The sequence below is a fragment of the Lepisma saccharinum genome, chromosome 2 (genome assembly GCF_977018435.1).
Source record: "Lepisma saccharinum chromosome 2, izLepSacc3.1, whole genome shotgun sequence".
In the NCBI taxonomy this organism is placed as follows: domain Eukaryota; kingdom Metazoa; phylum Arthropoda; class Insecta; order Zygentoma; family Lepismatidae; genus Lepisma; species Lepisma saccharinum.
The window spans coordinates 15,380,615-15,407,992 of NC_139230.1; the positions used below are offsets into that span (position 1 = coordinate 15,380,615).

At 39.6% G+C, this 27,378-nt stretch overlaps 1 protein-coding gene across 5 annotated transcripts in view; it reads left to right on the top strand.

The window, feature by feature from the left end:
* Positions 1-26,282, top strand: part of Tbc1d22 (TBC1 domain family member 22) — a 95,975-nt gene extending 69,693 nt beyond the window's left edge. For all 5 annotated transcript variants that reach the window (XM_083117085.1, XM_083117084.1, XM_083117088.1 and 2 more), the window contains 3 exons: positions 1,600-1,782; positions 16,019-16,242; positions 25,612-26,282. In XM_083117085.1, coding sequence (XP_082973211.1) covers positions 1,600-1,782; positions 16,019-16,242; positions 25,612-25,749 — 545 coding nt within the window. In that variant the 3' untranslated portion in view covers positions 25,750-26,282. The remainder of the gene's footprint in view (positions 1-1,599; positions 1,783-16,018; positions 16,243-25,611) is intronic.
* The last annotated feature ends 1,096 nt before the right edge of the window (positions 26,283-27,378 follow it).

The following is a 27,378-nucleotide window of genomic DNA, read 5'->3' on the forward strand; positions in this document are numbered from 1 at the left end:
CACCATACCTACATATCATGTTCTGGTACACACGATCTCCAACATTGCTAGTCCAACATCCGCCGCTGCCATAACCCGCACCAGCAGGTCTTCCTCTGATTCCACCGGAGTCTCATAAATCAGGCTCTGCGTGTGGCCCCACAGGAAATAATCGAGAGGAGTCAAGTCCAGCGAACATGCAGGCCAACTTACGTATACCCTGGTCATTGGTGCCGAAAACGTGGGAGAGTTCAATGTGTGTTGTGGTGGTGTTTTGCTTGTAGCGTTTTGGTCCCCTCTAAAAACCCTCAAAGTCTGTAATGGGAATTTAGATACACCCTGTGTAATATGATGGTCTACCATTTCTCAACCACCAGTGGTATCATTTAAAGATGGTATCCACCTTTCACATGCATTTATATAAATATCACTGCTTGGAATATGAATAGGTTTCATATTCAATTCTTGAAGTGGACAAATTTGAGAAGTTAATGTCCCACTTAAAAGTGTAGGTTTATTCCTGATTACCTTATATTGCATAAAATGAACATAAATGAGCAAGCATGAGTACACTAGAAGATCATACAAACTTTCACTTTGGTGACTACCTCCTCTTCTGAATAGACATATTAATAAATATGTGGCAGAACAAATATCTGTACAGAGAGAGCGTTGGGCTTTTCTACCTGTTCACACTTACAATTCACATTGCCGTAAAAGGTGCATAAGAAGGACAGGAGGAAATAGGTTGCTGCAGGCGCCAAGTGCCTCACTGTGTGTGCATTTTCTCCTAAAATCATTTTTGTGGTGTACTACATTGGAATCAGTTATTCCCCCTTCCCTTCAGCAGGACCTGTCAATGCTGTTGCCATATATCCCACCGTGTACTCTTACACCCAAACAGACTGTAACTCTATACAGTGGAACCTCGATTTTACGTTTTTCAGAGGACCAAGCTGAAAAAACTTAAAATGCGGGAAAATGTAAAATCGAGGAAAATTGTATAGTATTTTGCTATCTTGGGACCATCTAAATTGAATAATTGAATGTATAATGTGATGCATGATTTTTTTATCTACATTCTGTGATCCAGGAGTGGAGATGTCTTATAACAACAGCTTTTAGTGTTGTATCTGGCTAGTTGTAGATATTGTCTACACTGAAACATTAGTCCAGAAATGATATTTATTATTATTATTATTATTTATTATTTAACAGTTTGTGGAGTGCTTGTTATTAGGTCATGTTGAATTTATTAGTTGTAACTGTAGTATGCAATGTACTTGATGCTGTTTTTTTATGGTATTGTGCTAATCTTAAGACAGTCACTTATTATCCTTACTACAGTGAAACCCTGATTTTACATTTCTGCATTTTCCTGCATTATACATTCAATGCTGATGATCTCAATGTAGCAAAATGTTATACAATTTTCCTCTATTTTACATTTAACTGCATTTGAAGTTGTTGTTTTGTTTTTTTTCAGCTTGAAAGAATGCAAAATCGAGATTACACTGTATTATTTATTGCACTTAAATTTACTATCATGTGTGTTAATGCAAGGAGTTTGTCTAATTGTAAAAGTTGTATTTATTATCATGATCATACAATCATCTGTAGGTGCAGACCTTGAAACCTGGGATGTTTCCAATTTGCCTACAGAGCAACGAGATATTATTGAGGCAGATTCCTACTGGTGTTTGTCAAAGTTTTTGGATGGAATTCAAGATAACTATACATTTGCTCAGCCAGGCATCCAGCAGAAAGTAATCCAGTTAGAGGAGCTTATTCAAAGGATAGATGGCAAGTTTAATACTCATTTTATAAATATGATTATTCATCTTTATAAAACACACACAGGTACACAAAAGTAAAATGCATCTTGAGGCTCGGCTGGACCTTTCGCCGACGCCAGGGCAGCTTTCTTTGAAAGTTCCACTTCTTTTGAAAAACCACTATGATATTTGAAAAACTGAAAAATTAAATATGCTTGCAATTCCTTCTAGAGCATTCACATGAATCCTCATGTGGTTTGCTTTCACTGTTGTCTAGATATTATCAGTAGTTTAATAAGCTTATGTAGCCCCAAAACAAATGCAAATGCAAACCACACGGAGATTCACATGAATGCTCTGAAGGAATTCTAAACATACGTATTTTTTCAGATGTCCAGAATGTAAATGCACATTGGCTGTTATCAATTCTGGAACTAACATTCACGAATGAGAAATTGTTTGGAACAAGTAACAATGAAACTTCATACTTAACAATACATGAGATTAGAGTGGATGAATATGAATAAGTTAGTACAGAAGTAGTTCTGAGTAGCAGACATCAAAGTCTATTCCAACTTGTAAAATAAACTAATGAGAAACAGCAGATAGGTTAAGAAATTTAGCAAGATTACTAATTACTCTTGAGGCAAAATTGAAAGTTAACTTATTTGACGAAGAAAGTGGGGAAGTTCTAAAAACCTGGCTTAGTTTTTTTTTGAAGATTACAGGAAAACCTGGCTTAGTTTTTTTTTGAAGATTACAGGTTCCAATCTTTTACAGAACTGACTATTTTCCCCCTTTCTTTTATGTGATGTAGTAAAACGAATGTATTGTCTACATTTATTGGAGACAACATATGTCGTGTAATTACTTGTTGATGTCATTTGTGATTTATTTTTTTCCCATACGGCTACAGAAGACTGTGGGGTGGACAGAAAGATATTGGCGGAAATCATAACCCCCTCTAGCTCAGCTTTTTATAACAAGAATGTCAGCTGAAGATAAAATACCAGGTGTTTCATAAATAATTGAGGGGTTACAAAAATTTATTGGAAGTAAACTATTGAACTTTTGTTAATGAAACCAGTTCAGAACGAACAAGGAAATCAAACAGTTTTTTTTTTTTAATACCTACAAATGTTCAATGTATGCACCACGGGTGACACAGCATGCGTCAACAGGAACGCAAACAGTTTGTGTGTGCATGTTTCGTTAAGCTCAGACTCAGTGTTTTGTGCAATGTTTTGGTCCCCAAGATTATGGGACCTTACACCGTGTGACTTCATTTTGTGGGGTTTCATCAAAGAAATTAATCTCAACCGATGCTGCGTGATATCGCAGACCTAAGGGAGTGTATCATTGCAGCGATAGACACTATCGACAGGCTCATGTTGATGTGAGTGTAGATGCAAGAAGTAGACTATCATGTCGATACATGCCATACATGCATACATTGAACATTTGTAGGTGTTAAAAGAAACTGTGTTCCTCATTCGTTCTGGACTGGTTTCATTAACATAAGTTCAATATTTTACTTGCAATAAATATTTGTAACCCCTCAAGTATATATGAAACACCTGGTATAAGATTGTCTGTTGACCAAAAAAAAAAAGCCTTAACAGTCCTTTTTTTTTATATCCCTTCTTTACAAATTCATGGGCAGGCCACTTTAAATGATCTAAGGATGTCATCGTATCACTGAGAGAACCTTCACATTGATTGTGTGAGTTGTGGTCTCTGACAGAAATCATGTGGCTTGCCAACTGTAGTTCTGCACATGCTCAGCTTGCAAGTCTTCTGTTTTAATTCAAAGATGACTAAGGCTATTCTGTAAGTGGATGAATTCTTAGATTCCATAATTTTCAATATGTTGAACTCACTATAAAACACAATGTTTCCTAGTTTAGAAAACACTAAGTTGATAATAATATGCAAATTACTAAATCTAAAATACTTTCTGTGAATAGCAGATTAATTGATGTAACAAATGGGCAGGACCAAATAAGAAGTTGAGAAGGAAGGTAGGTCTAGTCAGAAAAATAAGTGACCACCACACAAGGGGTCCCCAGTTTGAATCACATGACAGTTTTTCCTAACAGTAGAATGCCAACTAATGCAACTCTGTATTACATATACACAAATTATTTCATTTTTTTAATAAACATTGCAATTAGTTTTGAAACTTCTCAATACCAAACTAGTTGTAAGCAGTCCCACCTTTTCCTACCCGTTGCTTTCCATTCCTTAGATCAGGTTTTCCTGCTGCTTGGCCTCTGTGAACAAGTCGATTTGTGTTTTTACCCTGGTTTGTCCTCTTTAAGGTTCATTGCACTTGCAAGGTATCTGAGAATTTAACAAAACCTGTCAGATCTGGAAATCTTTGTAGAAGTAAATAGCCCTCCGACTATGCGTGACTTTAGGAAATTCCTCAACACATCAACAGCTACAGTCATTGTTATGTAGTTTCTAATTTGTGAAGTGCTAGGATGAGCTATCTCTTTGAAGGTAAATCTGTTTACCTCGCTATTTTAATGCAGCCAGCTTTTTTTATCTTGTTGCCAAGATGTGCACCACATTTACAGCTTCATTGAAATGAAACACCAGGCATGCAGATAATTTTGAAATGATTGTTTTCTTCATTCTAGTTTTTGGACTTTTAACTACTGTTATTTTTTAAAGAGATCTACCTACATTTCAGAGGCTGAATCTGCCTCTGTCTTCAGGTTAGCATGTAGTCTGTTAGATCATATAAGTGTTTGCCTTGGAGGATTATTCTTTGTGGCCTAGGCTCCACCACGTCTGTCGGTCACAAGGACCTCTATATACAAAGTTGCCAGGTAGGATTATCAGTGACCCAGGCTCCACTTCATCAGATGACCACGTCAAGGTCACAATCAAGGCTTTGTGTGGTACCGTTAGGTTTCCACCTTGATCCCCGGGGACTGGACCACCCCAGATTGCATGCTACATTACATTGCATTATATATTTCTGAGTTTTTTAGCACATAAAGTTCCGTTCCCTAATTATTACATCATCCCTCCACCTTGGAACTCCTCTATCAACATGAACGCTCGTGTCATTTCTTTCGTTACATTAAAGCCTATTTGTTTTTATCTTCTTCCATTTGTTTTAACATCTTTACCCATCTTTCTTCTACATTCCCTTTCTTCAACGTTTTACAGTTTTATAATTGGTTAACCTCGTTTTTAACAGATTGCCGAGCATGTTTCAGGTTCGCATGTTTTATCTTACAAACCATTACACCTTGTTTCCTGGTCAAACAGACATGGCATAATCTGCCACGAAGCCTGACGAAGAGGACCATGTATTTTTTGAGAATTGCACCAAATCTTACATTTTGCGATTACAGCGCCAGCTATCACAAATCCAAAAGAACAGTTTCAGACAAAACCTACGTATTTTTGTCTGGAGAATCCGAATCTGCAATAAAAAATGGGGGTTCCCATTTGAGATTTTACAGTTGCCCCTCGCCCCACCCCCAGGAGGTGGGATGGGGGTGGAGTTTGGCATCATTGGATGAGCCCCTTCGAGATGAACAAATTTCATTCAGAACTTCTTTTTGATCAGATGCATACTTTTCGAGATATTCCGTTGTGTCAATCTAAAAAAGTCAGCCAGTATATTGGGCAACAAGGTAGGTACATCCGTATCAACAGGTGATAGACCAGATCAGACTATTTACAAGATTATACATCTTTATTTGATTTTTTCAACCTGACAATGAAATGGCACTTTTATTCTTATCCCTGTAATGCATGAATGCTTTGAGAATCAATCACCACACTAGTCACCAGAATCAACCCACTCTAGTACTTGGTTTTAAAGCCCTTAGCATCAATCACAGCCTGGCACTTGTGTGGCATGGAGTCCATCAATGTGTTGATCATCGACTAAGGGGGTCTTGCTCCATTCTTCCTTCAGCTGGATGAACTTCTCGTGAGCATTCATGGTTTTATTGTAACAGGTGCGGCAGTGAAACGGGCGATTTGGCAACCCTGGAAATAGCAAGTTACGTAAGGAATCAGAAAACGGGAGTGGCGCCATCTGGACAACAAACCTTTGCCATTGACACTGATATCAGTGTTCAGTCAAAATGGCATCGTGGACCCGTGAACAACGCGGTTTTGCCGTAAAGGCGATTTACAAAAACAACGACAGCTACGTCGCCGTGCAGCGTTTTTGTAAAATGCCTTTACGGCAAAACCGCGTTGTTCACGGGTCCACGATGCCATTTCGACTGAACACCGATATCAGTGTCAATGGCAAAGGTTTGTTGTCCAGATGGCACCACTCCTGTTTTCTGATTCCTTACGTAACTTGCTATTTCCAGGGTTGCCAAATCGCCCGTTTCACTGCCACACCTGTTACTTGAAAAGTCGCTGCAGTTTATCTCACATGTGGGGATTCAAGTCCGGACTCTGGGTGTAAGGGGTGATCTTCCACGTAGTACACCCAATTGTCAACCTCACTTCCACATAGTCACCCTGGACTGCATTTTGCAGATGAAGGAGGCTCTGGCGACTGGCTCCATGGCCAGTATAATTTTTTGTGTTGTCCTGCGTTTTGTCCTTGTGAATGTTGAGTGCATCGTTACAGCCTCAGCTTTTAACTGAAGTCAGAATATTTTAATATTTTAGTTACAACACGACGTTAGAGTTATGTTGTCAGGGTGGCGACAGACCTGGAAAACCTGGAAAACCGGGAAAAGTCAGGGAATTTGAGGTGTCAAAAAAAGTCAGGGAAATGTCAGGGAATTTCGTCTTGATTGACTTCGAACAGTCTTTTGACGAAAATTGTTATAACTCTGGCACTATGGGAGCAATCTACTTCGGATAACTTTTGTTTTGCAGCTAAAACATCAGCGCATGCAACGGTGTACAATTTACAACACCGGACCGAGGAAGGGGGCTTGGAGGGCACGTCCCCCGAATTTCAATGGAAAAAACAAAAATCTGGAGTTTGCCCCCTCTTCTCCCGCTATTTTGGGGAGAAGGCGCAAACTTTAGTATTCTTTTCAAAGAATGGACATTTCTCAACAGAATGAAACATGTTTTATGTTCTTGGGTGCCATACAAGTTGAATAATAAGCCAAAATGTGATTATTATTTTTTTTACGAAATGTATAAGTAATTTACATTTTTGGAGGATAATTGTTATAACTCGGGCACTAAGGGAGCAATCTACTTCGGATAAGTTTTGTTTTGCAGCTAAAACATCAGAGCATGCAGCGGTGTATAATTCAGAACGCCGAACCAAGTAAAGGGGGTTTGGGGGGAGCGACTACCGAATTTCAATGGAAAAAAAAAACAACAAAAATATGGAGTTTACCCACTATTCTCCCGTTATTTGGAAAGAAGGTGCGAACTTTAGTATTCTTTTCGAAGAATGGACATTTCTCAAGAGAATGAAACATGTTTCATGTTCTTTGGTGCCATACAAGTTGAATAATATGCCAAAATGTGATTTTTCTTTTTTTACGAAAAATAGGTAATATGCATGTTTGGAGGAAAATTGTTATAACTCGGGTACTATGGGGGCAATCTACTTCGGATAAGTTTTGGTTTGCAGCTAAAACATCATAGCATGCAACTGTGTACAATTCAGAACACCGAACCGAAGAAGGGGGGGTTTGGGGGCGCAACTACCGAATTTCAATGAAAAAAAAATAATCTGGAGTTTACCTCCTCTTCTCCCGCTATTTTGGGGAGAAGGCGCAAACCTTAGTATTCTCTTCAAAGAATCGACGTTTCCAAAGAGATTGAAACATGTTTCATGTTCTTTGGTGCCATACAAGTTGAATAATATGCCAAAATGTGATTTTTCTTTTTTTACGAGAAATAGGTAATTTGCATGTTTGGAGGAAAATTATTATAACTCGGGTACTATGGGGGCAATCTACTTCGGATAAGTTTTGGTTTGCAGCTAAAACATCATAGCATGCAACCGTGTACAATTCAGAACACCGAACCGAAGAAGGGGGGTTTGGGGGCGCAACTACAGAATTTCAATGAAAAAAAAATCTGGAGTTTACCTCCTCCTCTTCCTCTATTTTGGGGAGAAGGCGCAAACCTTAGTATTCTCTTCAAAGAATGGACATTTCTCAACAGAATGAAACATGTTTTATGTTCTTGGGTGCCATACAAGTTGAATAATAAGCCAAAATGTGATTATTATTTTTTTTACGAAATGTATAAGTAATTTACATTTTTGGTGGAAAATTGTTATAACTCGGGCACTAAGGGAGCAATCTACTTCGGATAAGTTTTGTTTTGCAGCTAAAACATCAGAGCATGCAGCGGTGTATAATTCAGAACGCCGAACCAAGTAAAGGGGGTTTGGGGGGAGCGACTACCGAATTTCAATGGAAAAAAAAAACCCAACAAAAATATGGAGTTTACCCACTATTCTCCCGTTATTTGGAAAGAAGGTGCGAACTTTAGTATTCTTTTCGAAGAATGGACATTTCTCAAGAGAATGAAACATGTTTCATGTTCTTTGGTGCCATACAAGTTGAATAATATGCCAAAATGTGATTTTTCTTTTTTTACGAAAAATAGGTAATATGCATGTTTGGAGGAAAATTGTTATAACTCGGGTACTATGGGGGCAATCTACTTCGGATAAGTTTTGGTTTGCAGCTAAAACATCATAGCATGCAACTGTGTACAATTCAGAACACCGAACCGAAGAAGGGGGGGTTTGGGGGCGCAACTACCGAATTTCAATGAAAAAAAAATAATCTGGAGTTTACCTCCTCTTCTCCCGCTATTTTGGGGAGAAGGCGCAAACCTTAGTATTCTCTTCAAAGAATCGACGTTTCCAAAGAGATTGAAACATGTTTCATGTTCTTTGGTGCCATACAAGTTGAATAATATGCCAAAATGTGATTTTTCTTTTTTTACGAGAAATAGGTAATTTGCATGTTTGGAGGAAAATTATTATAACTCGGGTACTATGGGGGCAATCTACTTCGGATAAGTTTTGGTTTGCAGCTAAAACATCATAGCATGCAACTGTGTACAATTCAGAACACCGAACCGAAGAAGGGGGGGTTTGGGGGCGCAACTACCGAATTTCAATGAAAAAAAAATAATCTGGAGTTTACCTCCTCTTCTCCCGCTATTTTGGGGAGAAGGCGCAAACCTTAGTATTCTCTTCAAAGAATGGACGTTTCCAAAGAGATTGAAATATGTTTCATGTTCTTTGGTGCCATACAAGTTGAATAATATGCCAAAATGTGATTTTTTTTTTTTTACGAAAAATAGGTAATTTGCATTTTTGGAGGAAAATTGTTATAACTCTGGCACTACGGGAGCAATCTACTTCGGATATGTTTTGTTTTGCAGATAAAACATCAGAGCATGCAACAGTGTACAATTCAGAACGCCGAACTGAGGAAGGGGGTTTGGGGTGGTGCGACCCCCGAATTTCAATGGAAAAGACAAATATCTGGAGTTTGCTACATTCTTTTGAAAGAATGGACATTTCTCAAGAGAATGAAACATGTTTCATGTTCTCGGGTGCCATACAAGTTGAATAATATGCCAAAATGTGAAACTGTTTTTTACGAAAAATAGGTAATTTGCATTTTTGGAGGAAAATTGTTATAACTTGGGCACTATGGGAGCAATCTACTTCGGATAAGTTTTGTTTTGCAGCTAAAACATCAGAGCATGCAACGGTGTACAATTCAGAATGTCGAACCGAGGAAAGGGGGTTTGGGGGGAGCGACTACCGAGTTTCAATGAAAAAAAAAACAACAAAGAAAACATCTGGAGTTTACCCCCTCTTCTCCCACTATTTGGGAAGACGGTGGGAACTTTAGTATTCTTTTCAAAGAATGGATATTTCTCAAGAGAATGAAACATGTTTCATGTTCTTTGGTGCCATACAAGTTGAATTATGAGCCAAAATGTGAAAGAAACTCTGTTCGGAAATGTGGCATGGATATGTTGCGGAGGGGGGGGGGGGGGGAGAGCTTGGCCATCAATATGAATTTCCCAGGCTTGCTCCAGACCTGTGTCAGACTTTCCACCCAAACATAAGAGTATGAAGGTCCAAAACGCACATTCATTTCGTAATCAGCACCATGATACCATATGGTATCATCGGACCAGTACGACCTTACCCTGATGATACCATAATGGTTGGTATCATTGGAGGAGTAAAGGTTAAGCCTCTAAATATTATGTGGTGAAAAATGCATTGAATTATCATTTTTTCTTGTCCGTATGGGAGTAGTAAGGGAACTTGTCAACAGATGGAGGGGATAAGAGCCGGTGGCGCCGTCCGATAGTTGTCAGACGTCGTAGTTAGGCATTTTGTTGGGCAAACTGAAGGAACATGGAAACAAATATGTTCCATTGATACATACGATTTTTGTCGAATATCACCACCCGACAAAGTATCTCACTACACCATGCGACAGAAATTGCATGGACTGAAACATCCAACAAAAATCGCATGCATAAACAAGAAGAGCTTTAGACTGCAAATATGCTGCTGGAATTTTATTACTCTTCTGGCTCACTTCACATTATTTAATGTAGCAGTGCTTACGAAGGTTTTCTTTCATCATCCTGACGCATTACTGGTTTCGCACAAGTTAACATACGTTTACAATGACATTGCACTATTCTTACATATCAAGAAGAACCCAACCAAATGGGATATATATTGAATACTATCACGAAAAAGTTAAACATAAATCTACATTGGTGAACGTTATAAAAATTGGCAAGTGCATGCTCCCAACATCAAATTTACTGCAACACTAGTATTGAAATGAAATTAATGCCACTCTCTGTCCTGTCTGTTTAATCTCGTGAGAGATGGTCTTAAATTTCTCACTGAGTGAAGTTAATGTCCAATATTATGAAATAAAATACTAATAATAAATACGTAAATATTTTAATATCATATTTACTCGAATCATTCAATCATAACAGCAAATCACTTCCTTCAAGAATTGACTTTTCTCTGCCAGCCCTGCTAAATTTTCACTTTCCATCTACTGATTTATACGAGGGGTGGCCAGAAAGTAATTTCCAATTAGTAGGTACATTGATTTTTTGCAAACGCCAAAACCGTTAAAAATGGTAATTGCTGCGAAATTATGTTTAGGAATGTGCAGTGATGTCTAGACACATTTTTCGCCCGTTCGAAATATCGAAATAATGCGAATTTGGCAAAAAATGCGAATTGTTGGCATTTTTAGCGATTTTTTTTAAAAGAAATGTCCTAAAACCATGAAATCCAACATCCTTGTCTTTTCTAGGCCATGTTTGTGTACAAAGAACATTCAAGTTTTCCAACATTTTACTCAAGAGTAAACTATAGAGTTATACGTACGTGAAATGATTCCGACAGCCACATTAAATCATATATTTCCCACGATTTTTTCAACTTCTATCAAAACCATTTGCATCACAGAGCAAAGTGGCAAGGTTATAACAGGAGATTGAGTGCTTATCTACCGTCACACGGGAGCCACATCTTCGTATTTGTCGCACGAGATATGTTTTGAATTACCACGCTAAGTGCGTTCTATCGGCATTTCTCGATTGAGTAATAATGGAGCTCAGTCGTTAGGGCATCTGACTACTATGCGAGAGACCCGGGTTCGATCCCCAGCGGGGGAGAACCGGGATGTTTTCCACCTATTCAAACTGCTCCGGCGCCCACCCAGCATCATACGAAGCTGGTACCTTGAGGAAACTTTGAGGGATAAAGGCAGCCAAGAGTGTGGTGCTGATCACATCATCCCCACGTTCAGCCGTGATCAAGAAAGTGTGGGGCCCTAACCCCACACCAAAATTTCATTATCTAAAATCCTTCCCTTAAAATTAATAAAGGGGTATGGAAAATAACTTTCAAGATATCAAACTCTCGCGAAGAGGCATAAGCCATGTGACTTACAATTTGAAACAGTAGTTTAAAAACACCATGAAGGTATAATTTCAGATATTTGCCAGAAAATGCGCTAAAATGAAAATGTGAATTTTGGGAAAAATTTTCGGCATAATCACCACCGTTGTTCTGGCATGTGTCGCACCATGGCACTAAATTTTGTATGCCCATGGTATATGTGTGTGACACCAAAGAGTGGAACAATCTCTACCGCAATGTAGCTGTCAAATCCTTGCCTTGCCAGAAACCTCTTCAGTTAAACAAAGAGATGAAAGTAGGTACATTCAAGGCCAGGGCTGTACAGGGAGTGGTCCAAGTTCTCTCACCTGAAGTGATGCAAAGGGCCCGTGTGTACTCAGCTCTATGGGGTTGTGCACATTCGATTGGCCTTCCGTGAATTGACCATCATCTGACCATCCTATCACTCACGACGTCCGGTCTGCACAACTCACACGATTGCTCTGTGCCAAATTCTGAGTGTGCAATGTAGGCTACATCGCAGTCGGTGGGAGACTGTATGAGAGCTGCAATCTTTAACCTAGAACTGTCCTAAACCGGCTACATTGCAACTGTACCAGATTACAGATACATGCCACTTCTTCCTGCCTGTATGTGTGTGTCGCTCTCTGACCACTAGTGCTGCGTATAGGTACCATTGGAGCTTTTCCAGGATGCCCCTCGTATATGAACTTTCAGAAGCTTTTATTATTAGTGTGTTCCTGTTTTAATGTGTTGGTTAGCTAAATCAGGTACCTATACAATGCAATTCTATAAATTCCTTGATATCCCATCGATAATGTAAGGAAATATGACACTTTCTTTTGTTTGATTCAGTTGTTTCACTTATATGCAAGAGTTAAGTTGTTTGTTTTACAGAGAAGAGAGAAGTAGCTTTATGCATTGAAAAATGAGTCCGCACTCATAGTTTTTGAAAGCAGAGGGTTCCAAACCTCAGTGGAAATATCAACATATAATACCGAGAATGTATAAGGAGACTGATAAATTACAAATTGTATTTCTTAATCAGTCACTCTTATCTCATTTAGTCGTAACTTTACAATAAGCAAGTATGTTATTTTAAACTTACTGCATATGACAAAATTCCATAATCCTTCCTTAGCTTGTGAATTGTAATAATATTCCAAATTCACTATTTTGCAGTTTGAATTCAAGTCATAGAGAATAGAGAAATTAAGTCAATTTAATAGAAGATAATATTCATACTTAGCAAAACCATATGTGGATCTGTATGAGTTTATTATTTCCATTTGTAAAAACATCAATTTAGTTTAGTTAGTAATTGTCAGGGAAAAATGTAAATTTTGTCCTGGAAAACCTGGAAAAGTCAGGGAATTTCATTTCTGCTTGTTTGTAGCCACCCTGGTTGTTTTAGTTCTGGTAAGGGGCTGGACCCTGTATAAAGTGACAGGTGCAAAATAGCCTAAGTGCTGACGCACCCAAAATTTCAAATTCAAATTCAAAATTCAAGTCTGGACTCCAGCTTGGCCACTCCATAGGAGTTATGTGATGGTGGTGGATCCACTCCTGGTTGACCCCCGATCGGTGTTTCTGTCATTATCCTCCTGCAGGATGAAGCTGCATCTGAGGTGATGATGAGCGAATGTGTACTTGTCATTTGTGAGAATGTACTTGTACATATACCAGTCCATGTTGACCTCGATACGGTGGAGGGGATCCATCTCAAGTGCAGAGAAGCACCCTTACACAGTCATATTTCCACCGCCATGCTTGATGGTGGTCAGCTGGTACTTTGGGGGTGAGGCTTTTGGCTTTGGGACATCATACCCACTCCCTACAGCCTGTTTCAAAGTGAAAGTACGTGCTGTCACCAGTCTACAGCAAGTTGTTACACTGGCTCTGTGTCCATGTCAGGTGCTTCTTTGCCCACTTCAGTCAGTCTGGCCTTCCTCCTCTTGAGGTAGATCAATGGATTTTTCACAGGCTGACATCCGAACAGTTCCCCCCATCCTCAGCTGCCTCTTCACAGCATCCACAGATGGTGGTTTTACTCCTAGTGCCGTTATTTCTCAAGTAACATCCCTTGAAGGTAGACTGGGATTAACACGGGTAGCAATCAGAATGCTCCGATCATTTGTCACACATGGCTGCTTGCACTTAGACATCTTGACAATGCCTTCCTGCACCTTGGCCCACTGCAGAACCCTGCAGATGGAAGATATTGAGATGCTAAACAGCCTCCCGAGCTGAAGAAAGAATGGAGAGCAAACCCTCCTTCGGTGATAGACTCCATGCCATGTGGGTGAAAGGCTGTGATTTATGCTAAGGGTTTTGAAACCATGTACTAGAGTGGGTTGATACTGGTGACTACTTTGGTGATTGTTTCTCAAAGCATTTATGCATTACGGTGGTGGGAATTAAAGTGTAATTTCTTTGCCAGGTTGAAAAATCGAATAAAATTTTTAATAATCTTGTAAATAGTCCGATCTGGTCTACCATCTGTTGATATGGATGTACCTACCTTGCTGACCAACTATAACAATTTCACTTCAATGTAGGAAATTTGGAAAAAGTAATCGCGGAAAAACTTAATGTTGATAAACTTTTGCACGGCACTGTAGACTTACAACAAAATTCCGAAATCTTACCTTATTCATCCCCATCAAGATAGATATCCCATTCTTTATGGCCTTAGAAGACATTGCCTCTACACCTTACCCTCCACCCAACAGAACTACAACTACCTGCACCAAACCTTCAGCAACCATGGTTATCTTTTCACCCAGGTCACAAAACAAGTATCTGAATCTGCCTTGTACAGTCATAGACACTTCTGGGTTATAACAATTCCATTAACTTTCAATGGAATTGTTACAACCCAGAAGTGTCCATGACTGTACAACCCCACCAAGAAACCTAGTACTTGTTGCCCAATGGCACACCCACCTCAACAAAATCACACACCCCCTCCAAAACATTCTGGCCCACAATACCCTTAATCTCGCAACCAATCCCCCCCACTCACAAATGCAACCACCTAAGGTGCAAAACCTTCCTTACTATCCAGATTCTCAGACAAATTTACCTTCCAACCAAAAGGAACCTGTCACACTGCAACAGCATCTATATCCTTACTTGCAACATCTGTAGTTGCTTGTACCTGGGGGAAACATCTATAGCCCTCAACTTCAGGATCATCAACCACCACTCCTCACCGAAAACCTAGAAGTCATGGTTTCTATTCATACCATCAGTCAAGGGTGCAGTGGTAGCGTCGTCGCCTTATAATCGAGGGGTCCCGGGTTTGATACCCAGTAGAGGCACATAGTGGTTCGGATCCCACTTTAAACTGTAGGTCCAGTCCCAATTAGCCTTATTGTGCACAAAGTGGATTTAAAACACCAATACAATCAATCATACCATCAGTCAAAATTTGCTTTTCAACAAGTGCTTCCAAGTAGCAATTATCCACACCCTCTAACCTGATCCACCAATACCTAGGTACAGAAACACTGGGAGACCTGCATATCAACCATGAGAGCCACCACACCCCCTGGTTTGTATAAGACCACTCATTAACTCCAAACCAAACCCCATCTCCACTCATCATCCCCATTCCCAATCACCCTTCTCCTCACATTGCTCTCCCACATACACACAATTTTTGTCGTGAGAAACCCAGTTTTTCTGTGCCCACTGTATCTTCTCACTGGACCTAGCAACATTGTAGGTTGTGCACTTACTTACGTTTCCACCATCTTTTATCAAGATGCATCCCACGGCCATGGAAATTTAACCTTTTCCATGTTGGCTGGGACATCCAGGGCCAAGTAAAGCAACTGTGGCTTGTGTTAGACAAGCTTCTCAGCACAGTAAGTTCTCTAGACGTGCAAGTTCTGTAACAGAACAGTTATCAAGCTCTTTACCACCTGGAAGATGAAAGCGTGCATACAGTGGGCACACCGGTTCCCAGATTTGCCCCTTTGTGACTTCTTGCTCTGGGGATTCATTAAGGATACTGTCTTTGTCCTCCCACTCACTGCTAATTTCCAGGAACTTTGCAATTGCATCACTGCAGCTGAAGCACTATCGACCATGATATGCTAACACATGTGTGGGATGAAATGCAGTATCGGTTAGATATCTGCCACATCAGGAAATGACAGACATGTAGCACATATAGCATTTGTGAGATTGTCATTCTATCAGCATCAGAATTAACACTGTCAGTTGTATTGTTTATCTGTCCAAATTTGTAAAATGTTTCATGGACTTATGAATCATCTTGTATACATCTGATTGATTGATATATCACATTGCTCAATGTTAACTTATTTCATGTATTTCTTTGTAGAGGAACTTCACCATCATCTTAAGGAGCATGATGTGGATTACCTGCAATTTTCATTTCGTTGGATGAACAATCTTTTGATGAGAGAACTGCCACTGCACTGCACCATTCGACTCTGGGACACTTACCTGGCAGAATCTGATGGGTTTGCAGCGTTTCATTTGTATGTTTGTGCAGCATTTCTTTTACATTGGCGAAGTGAATTACTTCATGAAAAGGACTTTCAGGTTAGTTTTTACATAGTGTGTGTGCACTTACAGTGGAACCCTAATTCTATGTTTTCCCGGAGACCAAGACGAGATCGTGTAAAATCTGAAAAAAAAAATATGACATGATGCTGTATGGATATCATGAAAATTAAATGTATAATCCAAGGAAAATGTAATATCCAGGAACATGAAATTGGGGTTCCACTATACACCTCCATATTTTATGCCTTACTGTCATTAAATAGAAGAGGTGGAAGGGCCACTGATTAGCATCTCTATAGTGTGATTATGACCAGGGAATGGATTTACATGTAGTAAGAATGTGCTAAATATGTAAATACATACAGTGAAACCCCGATTTTACGTTCATGCATTATACGTTTTCCCGGTTATTACGTTCATCCAGTCAGGCCCCGGCAAAAGGCCATGTTAAATAATAGGACATTCACCTCGATCTTACATTCGTTCTAATTCCCGTTTCCCTGCTTTATACATTTTCGGAGCCGTGATGATGTCTTAAAATTTGGCAGAAACCTGTTCTGTTGACCACGCGAGTTCTCCCTCCTTTTTCTTGCTTTCGAAGCTGGTTCATTCACCATGCAACCTTGAACTTCCAGATGTTAGGCTTTCATGCGAGAGGAGGGAGCGAAGAGGCATGGTTCAGTGAAAGGTGGGCAGGGGGGAGGAGGTTGGGCACAGCTTGCATTTGTCACCTTCCTTGATGGACAGGTGGGGAAAACGTCACTTCTTTCATTCCCGGTAAAATACAATAGGCAGATTCTTCTGCCTCAGGATCAGACAACAAGCACACTGTTGCTAAACTGATTCTCGCTAAATGGTGCCTGCCTTAGAATTTGGACAATGAAAGTTCACCCTCCCCACTCAGAGTGGAAAATTGACAACAAGACTCAATCATCATTGGCTTCTTTGCCCACACAGATTATGGAATCCTTCCTAGTTGACGGGAACGAAAAGAAAAGCAAGAAGGGGCTTGTTTGTGAAAACTTTTCCTTTCTTCTTGTCTGCAGCATTGGAATAGAAAAATAAAAATAAGAAGGGTTTGCTAACCTCCGCTATCCGATACTGAATAAGAACTGCACATCTTTAATGGGAAGTCGTTTAGGAAATACAATTGGATCTAGTCTATATTTCACTGTAAATTATTTTAATCTGAAGTTTTTTCCCAAATGCTAATGGCATTTGATCATCAGAATGAAAAAGGTAAAAAAAAAGGTAAAGTGTTCCCCTGTACTTAGCACCATGCCATGAAGGCATATAGGGGGTGTGGGGGTAACGCCCCACACTTTCTTGATCCGGTCGTGAGTGGGGGTGATGTGATCAGCACCATGCCCTGACCACCTTTACCCCCCAGGGTTTCCCCCCAGGTGGGTAGATGAGCGATATTTTACTCATTGACTGAAAAATATTCTTGTCAAATCAATTGTTTGGGTGAAGGGAAGAGGTGTGAAGTTCGGACACATGTATTTTTTCTGCGTGGGGCAGGGAATGGATTATTTTATGCAAATTGCATGACTCGTGTGTTGTAAAGTGACTGGGCCAGAAAAAAATGAGTGAATAAACGAGAGGTGCGGCAATATTTTCTGAGAGCAACCAAATTTAGTACGGGAAACGGGAGGATATACATTCAAAAAAGAAGGGCTAGCAATGGGGAACCCAGTCTCAGGAATTATGTCGAGTATTTTTATGCACTTTATTGAAAAGACAGCACTTAGCCTCATAAACAGGGGAATTAAGTTCTACGGCAGATACATAAACAATATCCTTGTCATTGCGGAGGAGGAGGAGGTAGAGAAACTATTGGAAACCCTAGGAGAACAAGAGGAAAGGATAAAATTCACTAAAGAAGAGATGGATGATCATAAGATTAGTTTCTTAGACCTGACAATTCAACTAGAGGGAAATAAAATTTGCACAGGGGTTCATCATAAGGCATTATCGGGAGATCTATACATCAACAAAGAGTTGGCCCACGCTAACAGGACAAAGAATAACGTATTCCAAAACTTCTTCCTGCGGGCTCACAAATTATGTAATAACCAAGCTGATTTGTGTAAAGAAATCAAATGGATAATGAGAATCAGAAAGAAGAATGGATATAGAGAGGAGGAGTTAAGGAGGAATTTAAGTAAAGCTAAGGTCACATATGGGAAAGAATTGGAAAGGAATAAACCAAAGAAAGACAGAAAGGGAAAAGATGAAGAAGTTAAAGATGAAGAGGGAGAATTTAAATATGTAGGCATTCCGTACTTTCCCGGAATATCGGAGAAAATTTAAAGACTTGTAAGAGGATATGGCGTAAGATGCGGGATGCGAGCTCCAAAAACTTTAGAGAAGCACTTCACGGGGTATAAGAAAGATCAAAAAGAGGAAGAAATAAACGAGGGAGGGATGAAGGTTGTGTACGGAATAGTTTGCCAATGCGGCAAGGAATATGTGGGCCAAACAGGAAGAAGTATGAATGTCCGATGGGGGGAGGACGACAAGGATATAAGGGGTTCCCAAGACGGGGCTCTCCGAACACTTGACGAAGACCATGTAATCGCCAAACGGAAAGTGCTTAGAGAATAGGTAAAACCTATAAGAAAGAATGTATATGAAGGGTCGTATACATGTAAGGGAAGAGAGAATAAATTAAACAGGGATGACGGGAATATTGATGAGATGTGTGGAAGATGATCAAGAAATGGAATGGGATGGAATACTTAAAAATAGGATTTAACGTAACCCCGGAAGTAGCACGCAAAGCCCAAACAGAAGAGGAATTCACGCTGGACTTGACGTGAACGGGAATGGAGGATTCAGGAAAAAACAGAGGGGAAAGGGAGGGGAAGCACCTGACCTCGTGCTCTACGAGGAAACATTGGAGTATTGCAGCACACGCAGCTCGTGGCTATTCACAGTTTTAAAGTTTTAACATTCCAAAGAGCAGTTTCTAATTGGGAAAACGGCATGGTAGTTTGATGTGCACCTGTATTGGGTTTTAGATTTTTTAACCATACACCTTTCACCAATCCTATATCCTGAACCTATGGAGAGTTCGACTTGGTTATGATTTATACATAACCTAAACATGAGCAGCCTGAGGAAGGGAGCAGTAGTGTCCCGAAACGTCGCAGGCGTTACCTTGATACTCGCAAAACGTAAGTTAATATTATATATATATACACACACACACACACAACTAAATGCCATTAAAATGTGGATGATCTAAGCTGCCACATAAAGCGGCTCTGGAACTCACCCAGCCTGAAATAAACTTGTACCTGGGGGCAACCTTGGGGGTGTAAAGGCTGCTCAAGCATGGTGCTGATCACTTCACCTCCTAATTGGCAGAGATCGAAGAGTTTGAGAGGTAAAGATGGCTGGAGCATGGTGCTGATCACATGATCTCCCACATCCCCTATATATGCATCACAGCATGGTGCAAAGAGTGCATGGGGAACTTTAACTTCACCTTTTTCTCATTGGAGGTGGGGGGGTTGCTTTCCATGCCCCCTATGGTATCATCACTAGTCTTGCAATTACTAAAAAAGTGCCAAGTATTGCTGCCCCGATTTTCTTGCTCGTGTGGAAGTGAGCGTCTTTACATGAGACATCTTAACCAATTAACATAAAGGCAAAAAGCAATCTCCTGTCTCCTTTCCTCTGACGTCTAAAATTACGCAGTTGCTCTTGAAACGGAATACGTGCATTCAACGAACATAGTGTACTGCAAGTAAAAAGGAAAAAAAAAAGACTTGAGCCAGTATCTCATTCTTTAATGCCCTGCGTCGGAAATCTTGCTTCTATGTTTGAAGCATTGACATGACAACATGGGAGAGTATCAAGCAGTGATCCTTCCTCCCCTCCCCCCTTTTCCTTCTTTTCTCTCTGGGTGGAAATGAGCACACTTCTGATAAGACGGCTGCTCCACCACCTGTTTGTCTTTCCCTTCCCATCCCTTCCTCCCTTCCAAACAGGTCAGAGGGGTGTCTGTGAGCAGCGGGCAGCTGGCAACCAGCGCCAATGTTTTGTCTCCTGACTTCAGAGCTATGACTCATTCGGTCTGAAGGGAAGAAAAACGGCAGTGTTTTGAATCTAATCTCGGAAGGTTGTTTTGCTTTGACGATTAGGAAACTCGAGCATCAGACACAATGCGATAGTTTAAAAAAAGATATTTTTTTTTTCCTTCTGATAAACGCCTTGAACACACAGAGCAATGCAGGAAGGAAATGCACATGATGCTAAGAATGACAAAAAAAGAAAAGTTAACACGTTATTTACGGGGAAACTATTGGTGGAACTGGAAGGGGTGTTTGCCCTCCACAAGACTTCTAAATGCAATAATAAATCGTCGATTAATATGGATGTAATTAACACTCAGTAGCTAACACATCATGCTGTGACACCAGGGGTCCTGGGTTTGAATCCCTTTCGGGCATGATTGTTTGTGAATGTCCATTCATCAATTTCATCACTCATCCCCATCTTCGCAAATTAGCCAAGAGGCACAAAACGCAAAGTAAAATAAAATAAATCAATCAACACTCAGTGGCGTGCCCAAGGGGGGGGGATGATGGGGTCATAACCCCCCCCCCTTTGGCCAGTATTTCTGAAAAAAAGAAAAGGAGAACGTCTTAGGCAGGTAAAGATGGCAAAGTGAGGGCTGACTACTATAAAAAAAACCATCCCACCTTTTGAAAATCTCGTGTGCGTCGCTGAGCTTGTTTTGTTCACTTCATGTTGTTGGGCTGATCGGGACTGGATACATATGCAGCTCAAAGTGGAATCTGAACCATTCTGCATGTCCTCAGGACACTTTGATTGCAGTATATAAAGATGCTTGACGTCCAGCTGTAAATGATCACCTACCCCTCCAACTACTCGGGACTTCAAAAACTAGCAACTAATTACCAGTTTGCAGAGTAAATGCAGATCCCACACAATCAAATGCATCAACTGAACATAATAGGCAGCAGTTAGAAGCAGTCATCCACCGTCCCTACCCTACGAAAGTGGGTCCCGTTAATTCGTCATTGACTTTCACAGCAGGTCTTTCTTTTTTCCTTAGAAATTCATAATCCTACTTCTATCCCATAATTAACAATTTTTGACATAATATACCCCTAAAAAGTCGATTGTGTAGTCATTTCTTACTGACACTTGAGTTTCACCCCTCCCTTATGCTTTCCCACTTCTTACGTTTCCCACATTTTATGTTTTTTATTTACAGGCCCCTGAAAAACGTAAAATTGGGGTTTGACTGTATTTAGTTATTTTCACCAAAATATAGAGTAAAATATGGACTAAAACTTTACCTTTTTAATAATATAAGAGACTACACAAGGTACATAAAATACATTACGCTTACATTGACAAACAGCACAAAATGTGTTTTAGTTTTCTTTTTCCAAAACAGTGAATGATAAATTTTTGTTGTAAGTGTTCAAACGTGCATTTATTTCTATTGTCTCTTAAGATGGATTTATATTGATTAAAACTGCATTCCATATCGCATAAAGTAATGGGAGTGTATTTCAAATTTGTCAGTTATTCACAAGAAATTCATCCAACTCTTTTGGTCACACAGGGACATATAATTATTGCGAATATGGAGAAATATTCTGAAATATGGAAATAATATGTAAAATGTGAGCCAAAATCTAATATATGTACAAATATGGAAAATAAAAACTGATTTTTTTGAGTCTACATGCCATGATATGCAAATATAATATAAAATATAACTGATTTCAGCTTCCTTCATATATATGTATTTACATATAAATCAGGTCCCTGATTATGACCATGAAATATGAAACATTTGAAACATCATGAAGAACGTAATTAATAATTAAGTATGATTCTATTTTTTTATGTTTATCGGTGAATTATGTTGTTGGAATATATATATATATATATATATATATATAAATCAAATAAGGTAAAAGGAAACACTCACCGGACAGTAGAAAAATTCAAAATTTTTGCTAATTTATAGCATCATCGGTGTGAGAAGAAACAGAAGACGGTTCCGGTTCCATCTTCTGTTTCTTCTCACACCGATGATGCTATAAATTAGCGAAAATTTTGAATTTTTCTACTGTCCGGTGAGTGTTTCCTTTTACCTTATTTGATTTTTACTTAGCCCTTTTGGCCCTCCTTGCTTTGATCCATTATATATATATATATATATATATATATATATACCACACACAGAGAAATAATTCTATATTTCGCGATCTGAGTCGCATTTTCAAGATAGAAGATAAAAGATCGATAACCAACATACCTCACTCCCATGGCCTCTGCTCCATAGAATCCTTCCTCAACAACAGACCAAAACCCCACAACCCCAGCACTAATTTCCTGACCCATTTAGCTCACCTTGTCCTCACGTGCAACAACTTCACCTTCAAGGACAAGCACTATCTCCAAATCCAGGGCACAGCCATGGGTACCAGAATGGCCCCATCCTATGCCAACCTGTTCATGGGCAAAGTTGAAAAAGAGTTCCTGCAGACCCAATCTCTCAAACCTCTCCTCTGGCTCCGTTTCATCGATGACATCTTCATGCTTTGGATGCATGGAGAACCTTCCCTGACCACCTTCCTAGACAAACTTAACCACTTCAGCTCCATCAATTTCACCTGGACTCACTCCACCAACCAAATCATCCTGGATGTGGATGTGCACATGAAGGAAGGACATTTGGAAACCTCCATCCACATCAAACCTACCAACCATATGCAATACATACACTTCTCCAGCTCCCATCCGTTCCACACCAAGAAAGCCATCCCATTCTCCCTGGCCCTCAGAGGTCAACACCTCAGCCACCTCCCGACAGAACTATAACCTCCGCTTACACCAAGCCTTGACCAACTGTGGATATCCTTCCACCCTGGTCACCAAACAAATATCCCGAGCTGCTTCATACACTCCCACCAAGAAACCTGCCACCAATCCCCCTGCACTTGTCACCCAATATCACCCCCACCACAACAAAATCAGACACACTCTATGTTCCCTCCTTCCCATCCTGCACAGTGATCCTGACACCAGAAATATCTTCCCCGACAAGCCCAGAGTTGTCTTCAAACGCCCTCCCAATCTCCAAAACATCCTGGTCCACCACAATCCACCTACTCACAATCAAGTCGTACCTGCCCACAAATGCAACCACCCAAGGTGCAAAACCTGCCCCATATTTGTCACTTCCCGCACCCTCCAGATCCACACTGCCACCAGCAAATTCACCCTCTACCCCAAAGGAACCTGCAACAGCTCTAACCTAATTTATATTATCACGTGCAACATCTGTGGGAGCTTCTACCTGGGGGAAACATCCACAGCCCTGAACCTCCGCATCAACAACCACCACTCCTATACCCAAAACCTGGACTTTGCTGTTGCCATTCACACCAATCACCACAATATTCCTTTTAACGACTGCTTCCAGGTAGCAATCATCCACTCCTTGCCCCAATCCACCAACACCTCAATACGTAGAAGAGGGGAGAGGGCCTACATATCGACCATGAATGCAACCACACCTCCAGGCCTGAACAAGGCCACCCAGTAACACCCCTCATCCCCTATCCTCACCCTCACCACCATCTTTTCCCAACCAACCCCCCCACCACCACTCACAGTTTTCGACAAGCCAGGCGAAAGAACCATATTTTTTTTTAATATTTTTTTTGGTGGTACTGTCAACACTTATGTATATATTATATTATATATATATATATATATATATATATATATTTTCAGAGTTATTTGCTAAATATTTTACTACATACTGTAATTTGAATCTTCAGCCAATCAAGTAAATTTCCAAGGTGGGGTGCAGCTATTTCTGGTTATCCTCCCACCCCATGAGAGGTCGTTAATCCTCTAATTTTCACTGTATATGCCTTGACTTTTCCTTTTGCACTTAAAATTTTGTCTGTTCTGTTGTAATGATTCTCTCTGATACATTGTGTGTTCAAACACAGATTGTGCTATAATTCCTTACTTGAATTTCAGTCAATTGCTTTCCTACTTTTTCTCGTGTCAGATTTTTTTATTTTAAAAAATCTTTGGAGCTCCTTTAAACATAAAATTGGAGGAGTGGTTAACACAGCTTGCTATGATGCCAGGGGTCCTGGATTGCAATCCTAGCCTGTACATGAATGTTCTTCGTGAGTGTCCCTTTATGATGGTATCACTCATCCTCATCTCTGCCATTAGCCAAAAGTGGAAGAAAAGGAAAGTAAAAAAAACAAAAATACGTTAGAGTATTGAATTTCGTCTACTTACGTAAGTGAGTATGTATTTGTTGTAAACTACGTTTCGGAAGCTTTACTGCTTCCTTCTTCAGGTGGTCGTATTTTAGGCTCGGAACATCAAGCCACATCGGAGAAGTGTCATGCGAGGATACTGGGTGAAAGGTTTGGGTTAAAAACACTTCATAGTGCTCGACATGTACAAAATTAAAACTACCTTTGTTAAAAACCCTTAAAACTCTCGAAAAAACATGTTAAAACCACCACCACGGTGTATTTGAGTAGCCGTTGAAAGCCCTAGTTCCCTGCCAAGGTGAAGCGTTCGAGAGTTTTAAGGGTTTTTAACAAAGGTAGTTTTAATTTTGTATATGTCGAGCACTATGAAATGTTTTTAACCCAAACCTTTCACTTAGTATCCTCCCATGGCACTTCTCCGACGTGGCTTGATGTTCCGAGCCTAAAATACGACCACCTGAAGAAGGAAGCAGTAAAGCTTCTGAAACGTAGTTTACAACGAATACATACTCACTTACGTAAGTAGACGAAATTCAATACTCTACGTATTTTTGTTTATAGGTAGTGAGTAACACGCACGTAACCAATATGCTATAGGAAAGTAAAATAAACCAGATCAGTCAATTTACTGTGGTTCACTAATTTGGGTATATATCTACTTCAAAACTTGAACAGTATAAAGATTTAATTTAATAAGCAAGTTAGCTTTTGAGAGTTATGTAGAAATTTATTTCAAAATACCTGGAATGATAAAATTGCTAAGAATGCAATTTTGTAATGCCAACCTCTTCTCCATTATGACTTTTCAGTTGAATGATAGTATTAATGTTACCATGATTTTTGTAGGGCCTCCCCGATGCAACAGTGGTAGCATCATCACCTTGTAATCAAGGGATCCCAGGTTTTATACCCGGTTGAGGCACATAGTGGTTCGGATCCCACTTTAAACTGTAGCTCCAGTCCCAATTAGCCTTACAGTGCATAAAGTGGACTTAAAACACCAAATCAGTCATTAAATCAACTATGATTTTTGTGCATGATAGAGCTAATAGTGTGATTTTTTTAAATCAAATTGAGAGTTATGTTTATATTTATGTTCTAGGGTCTGATGCTAATGCTTCAAAACTTACCCACACAACATTGGAGTGACAGTGAAATAAGTCTGCTTGTTGCTGAAGCATACAGACTGAAATATACCTTTGCTGATGCTCCTAACCACCTTCAGGGCAGCAAAAGGTGACCAGGACCTGTGCTGTCACTGAGTGATGTCAGTATTGTTTATTCAGTGTGATGATCGAGTGGTGCCAAATATTTTGTGATAGATTATTAGCAAAGTAACAAAGCTGGCCATAGTGGCATAGGTGTTGAGTGTGGTGTTACACATAAAGACATCAAGTTCTAAAGAATGACTTGTGCATATAAGTTGTTTTATCTTTGTTCGTATAAGCATTTCTAAGATGTTGATATTGTAATTATTGAAAAAATATTTTAGTGTACATTGCCCTTGCATTAATTGAAAAGTGAGCCTTTCGAGATACAACTTTCATGTAAACACACAAATGAAGAACAGATATGTGCAGGGCTTGAAATGGAAATTTTCATGAAATGCAACCCTTTAATTTCATTACCATGGTGTTGTCCTTTTTTTTCTGTCTCGTTACTGCAGTGATGGGATTTATGACTAGTGAAATGACACACTGTATTTCAGTTAATAATAGTTAATATTAAAATTTACATAAACATCAAATAATATATAATATGTTGGATGCGAGTCTTCTGGAATTTTCTTTCCTTTTTAAAACTTAGACAGATATCAGCTCTGCAAACTGGAGGAAACATTTTTGAATTAAGTGTACATATCCTCAGTACTGTGTCTTAATAATACTTGATTAAGAAACAGTCAATTTGTGCACTTGAAAGATTTTGCATTATAGTCAAGGATTAGATTTACTGTTTGACTGACTTTAAAGTTTATTATTGTTGGATTGGTTGGGGCAGAAAATCACTAAAAGTGGAAAATTCAAGAAGAAAGGAAATATTGCAGATGGTGTGCTATTTGCAGTTCCAGCACTCCATAATGGTCTCCAACTTATTAACAAGCATGGTATGCTTTTGCGTAATGGAGTGCAGTGGCCACAAACCAATGAAGACCATAAACAGATAACCCACAAAAGTGATAATACAATGGGTGGACTCCACCACTGTCCTGCTAAGTCCTACTGCATCATCAACCTTTTTTCTATTAGGGTGATTGATTTTCTTTCGTTACATTTTTTTTCCCTGAATGATATTTTCTTCTCCTCAACTCTCCTTTCCCTCTTTCAGCTTGCGGTGTCATCAGCTGAGTGGTGGCCTTTGGACACCCAAGACCTTACAAAGTGGTGTAGATTGAATTGTGTGGACCAACACAGTTGATGAATAGTAGTGATAGTATGTTCATTCAGAGTGCTGAAATTTCTCTGTGGTGGAGATGGGAATTCTAGCTATGAACTTAAAAAGGAAGCTTTATGTCATCAGAGATTTTGTTGCCTTCATCAAATTTATACAGATGGGAACCTTAAATGATAGTCACTTCATCAATAATAATAATAATAAAAGGAAAGTCACATAAACTAGAAATTTGATGTCCCCATATTGTACACTTTACCATCGTTCTCCGTAGGCCAGTTCTGGATGTAGATAACTTTGATATTTTCTATTAATTTTTTTACTTTACTTTTTTTTATGTAGGCTTGACTGTTTCAAGAAGAACGTGGTTATCGTGTGGTTTTAAAAGTTGTTTGCTACACTTCTGAAGAACTGGACAGTATAACTGGCTTTTGACAGTAAACTGACCCTTAGAAATTGGCACTACTTGGTACTATTTTTT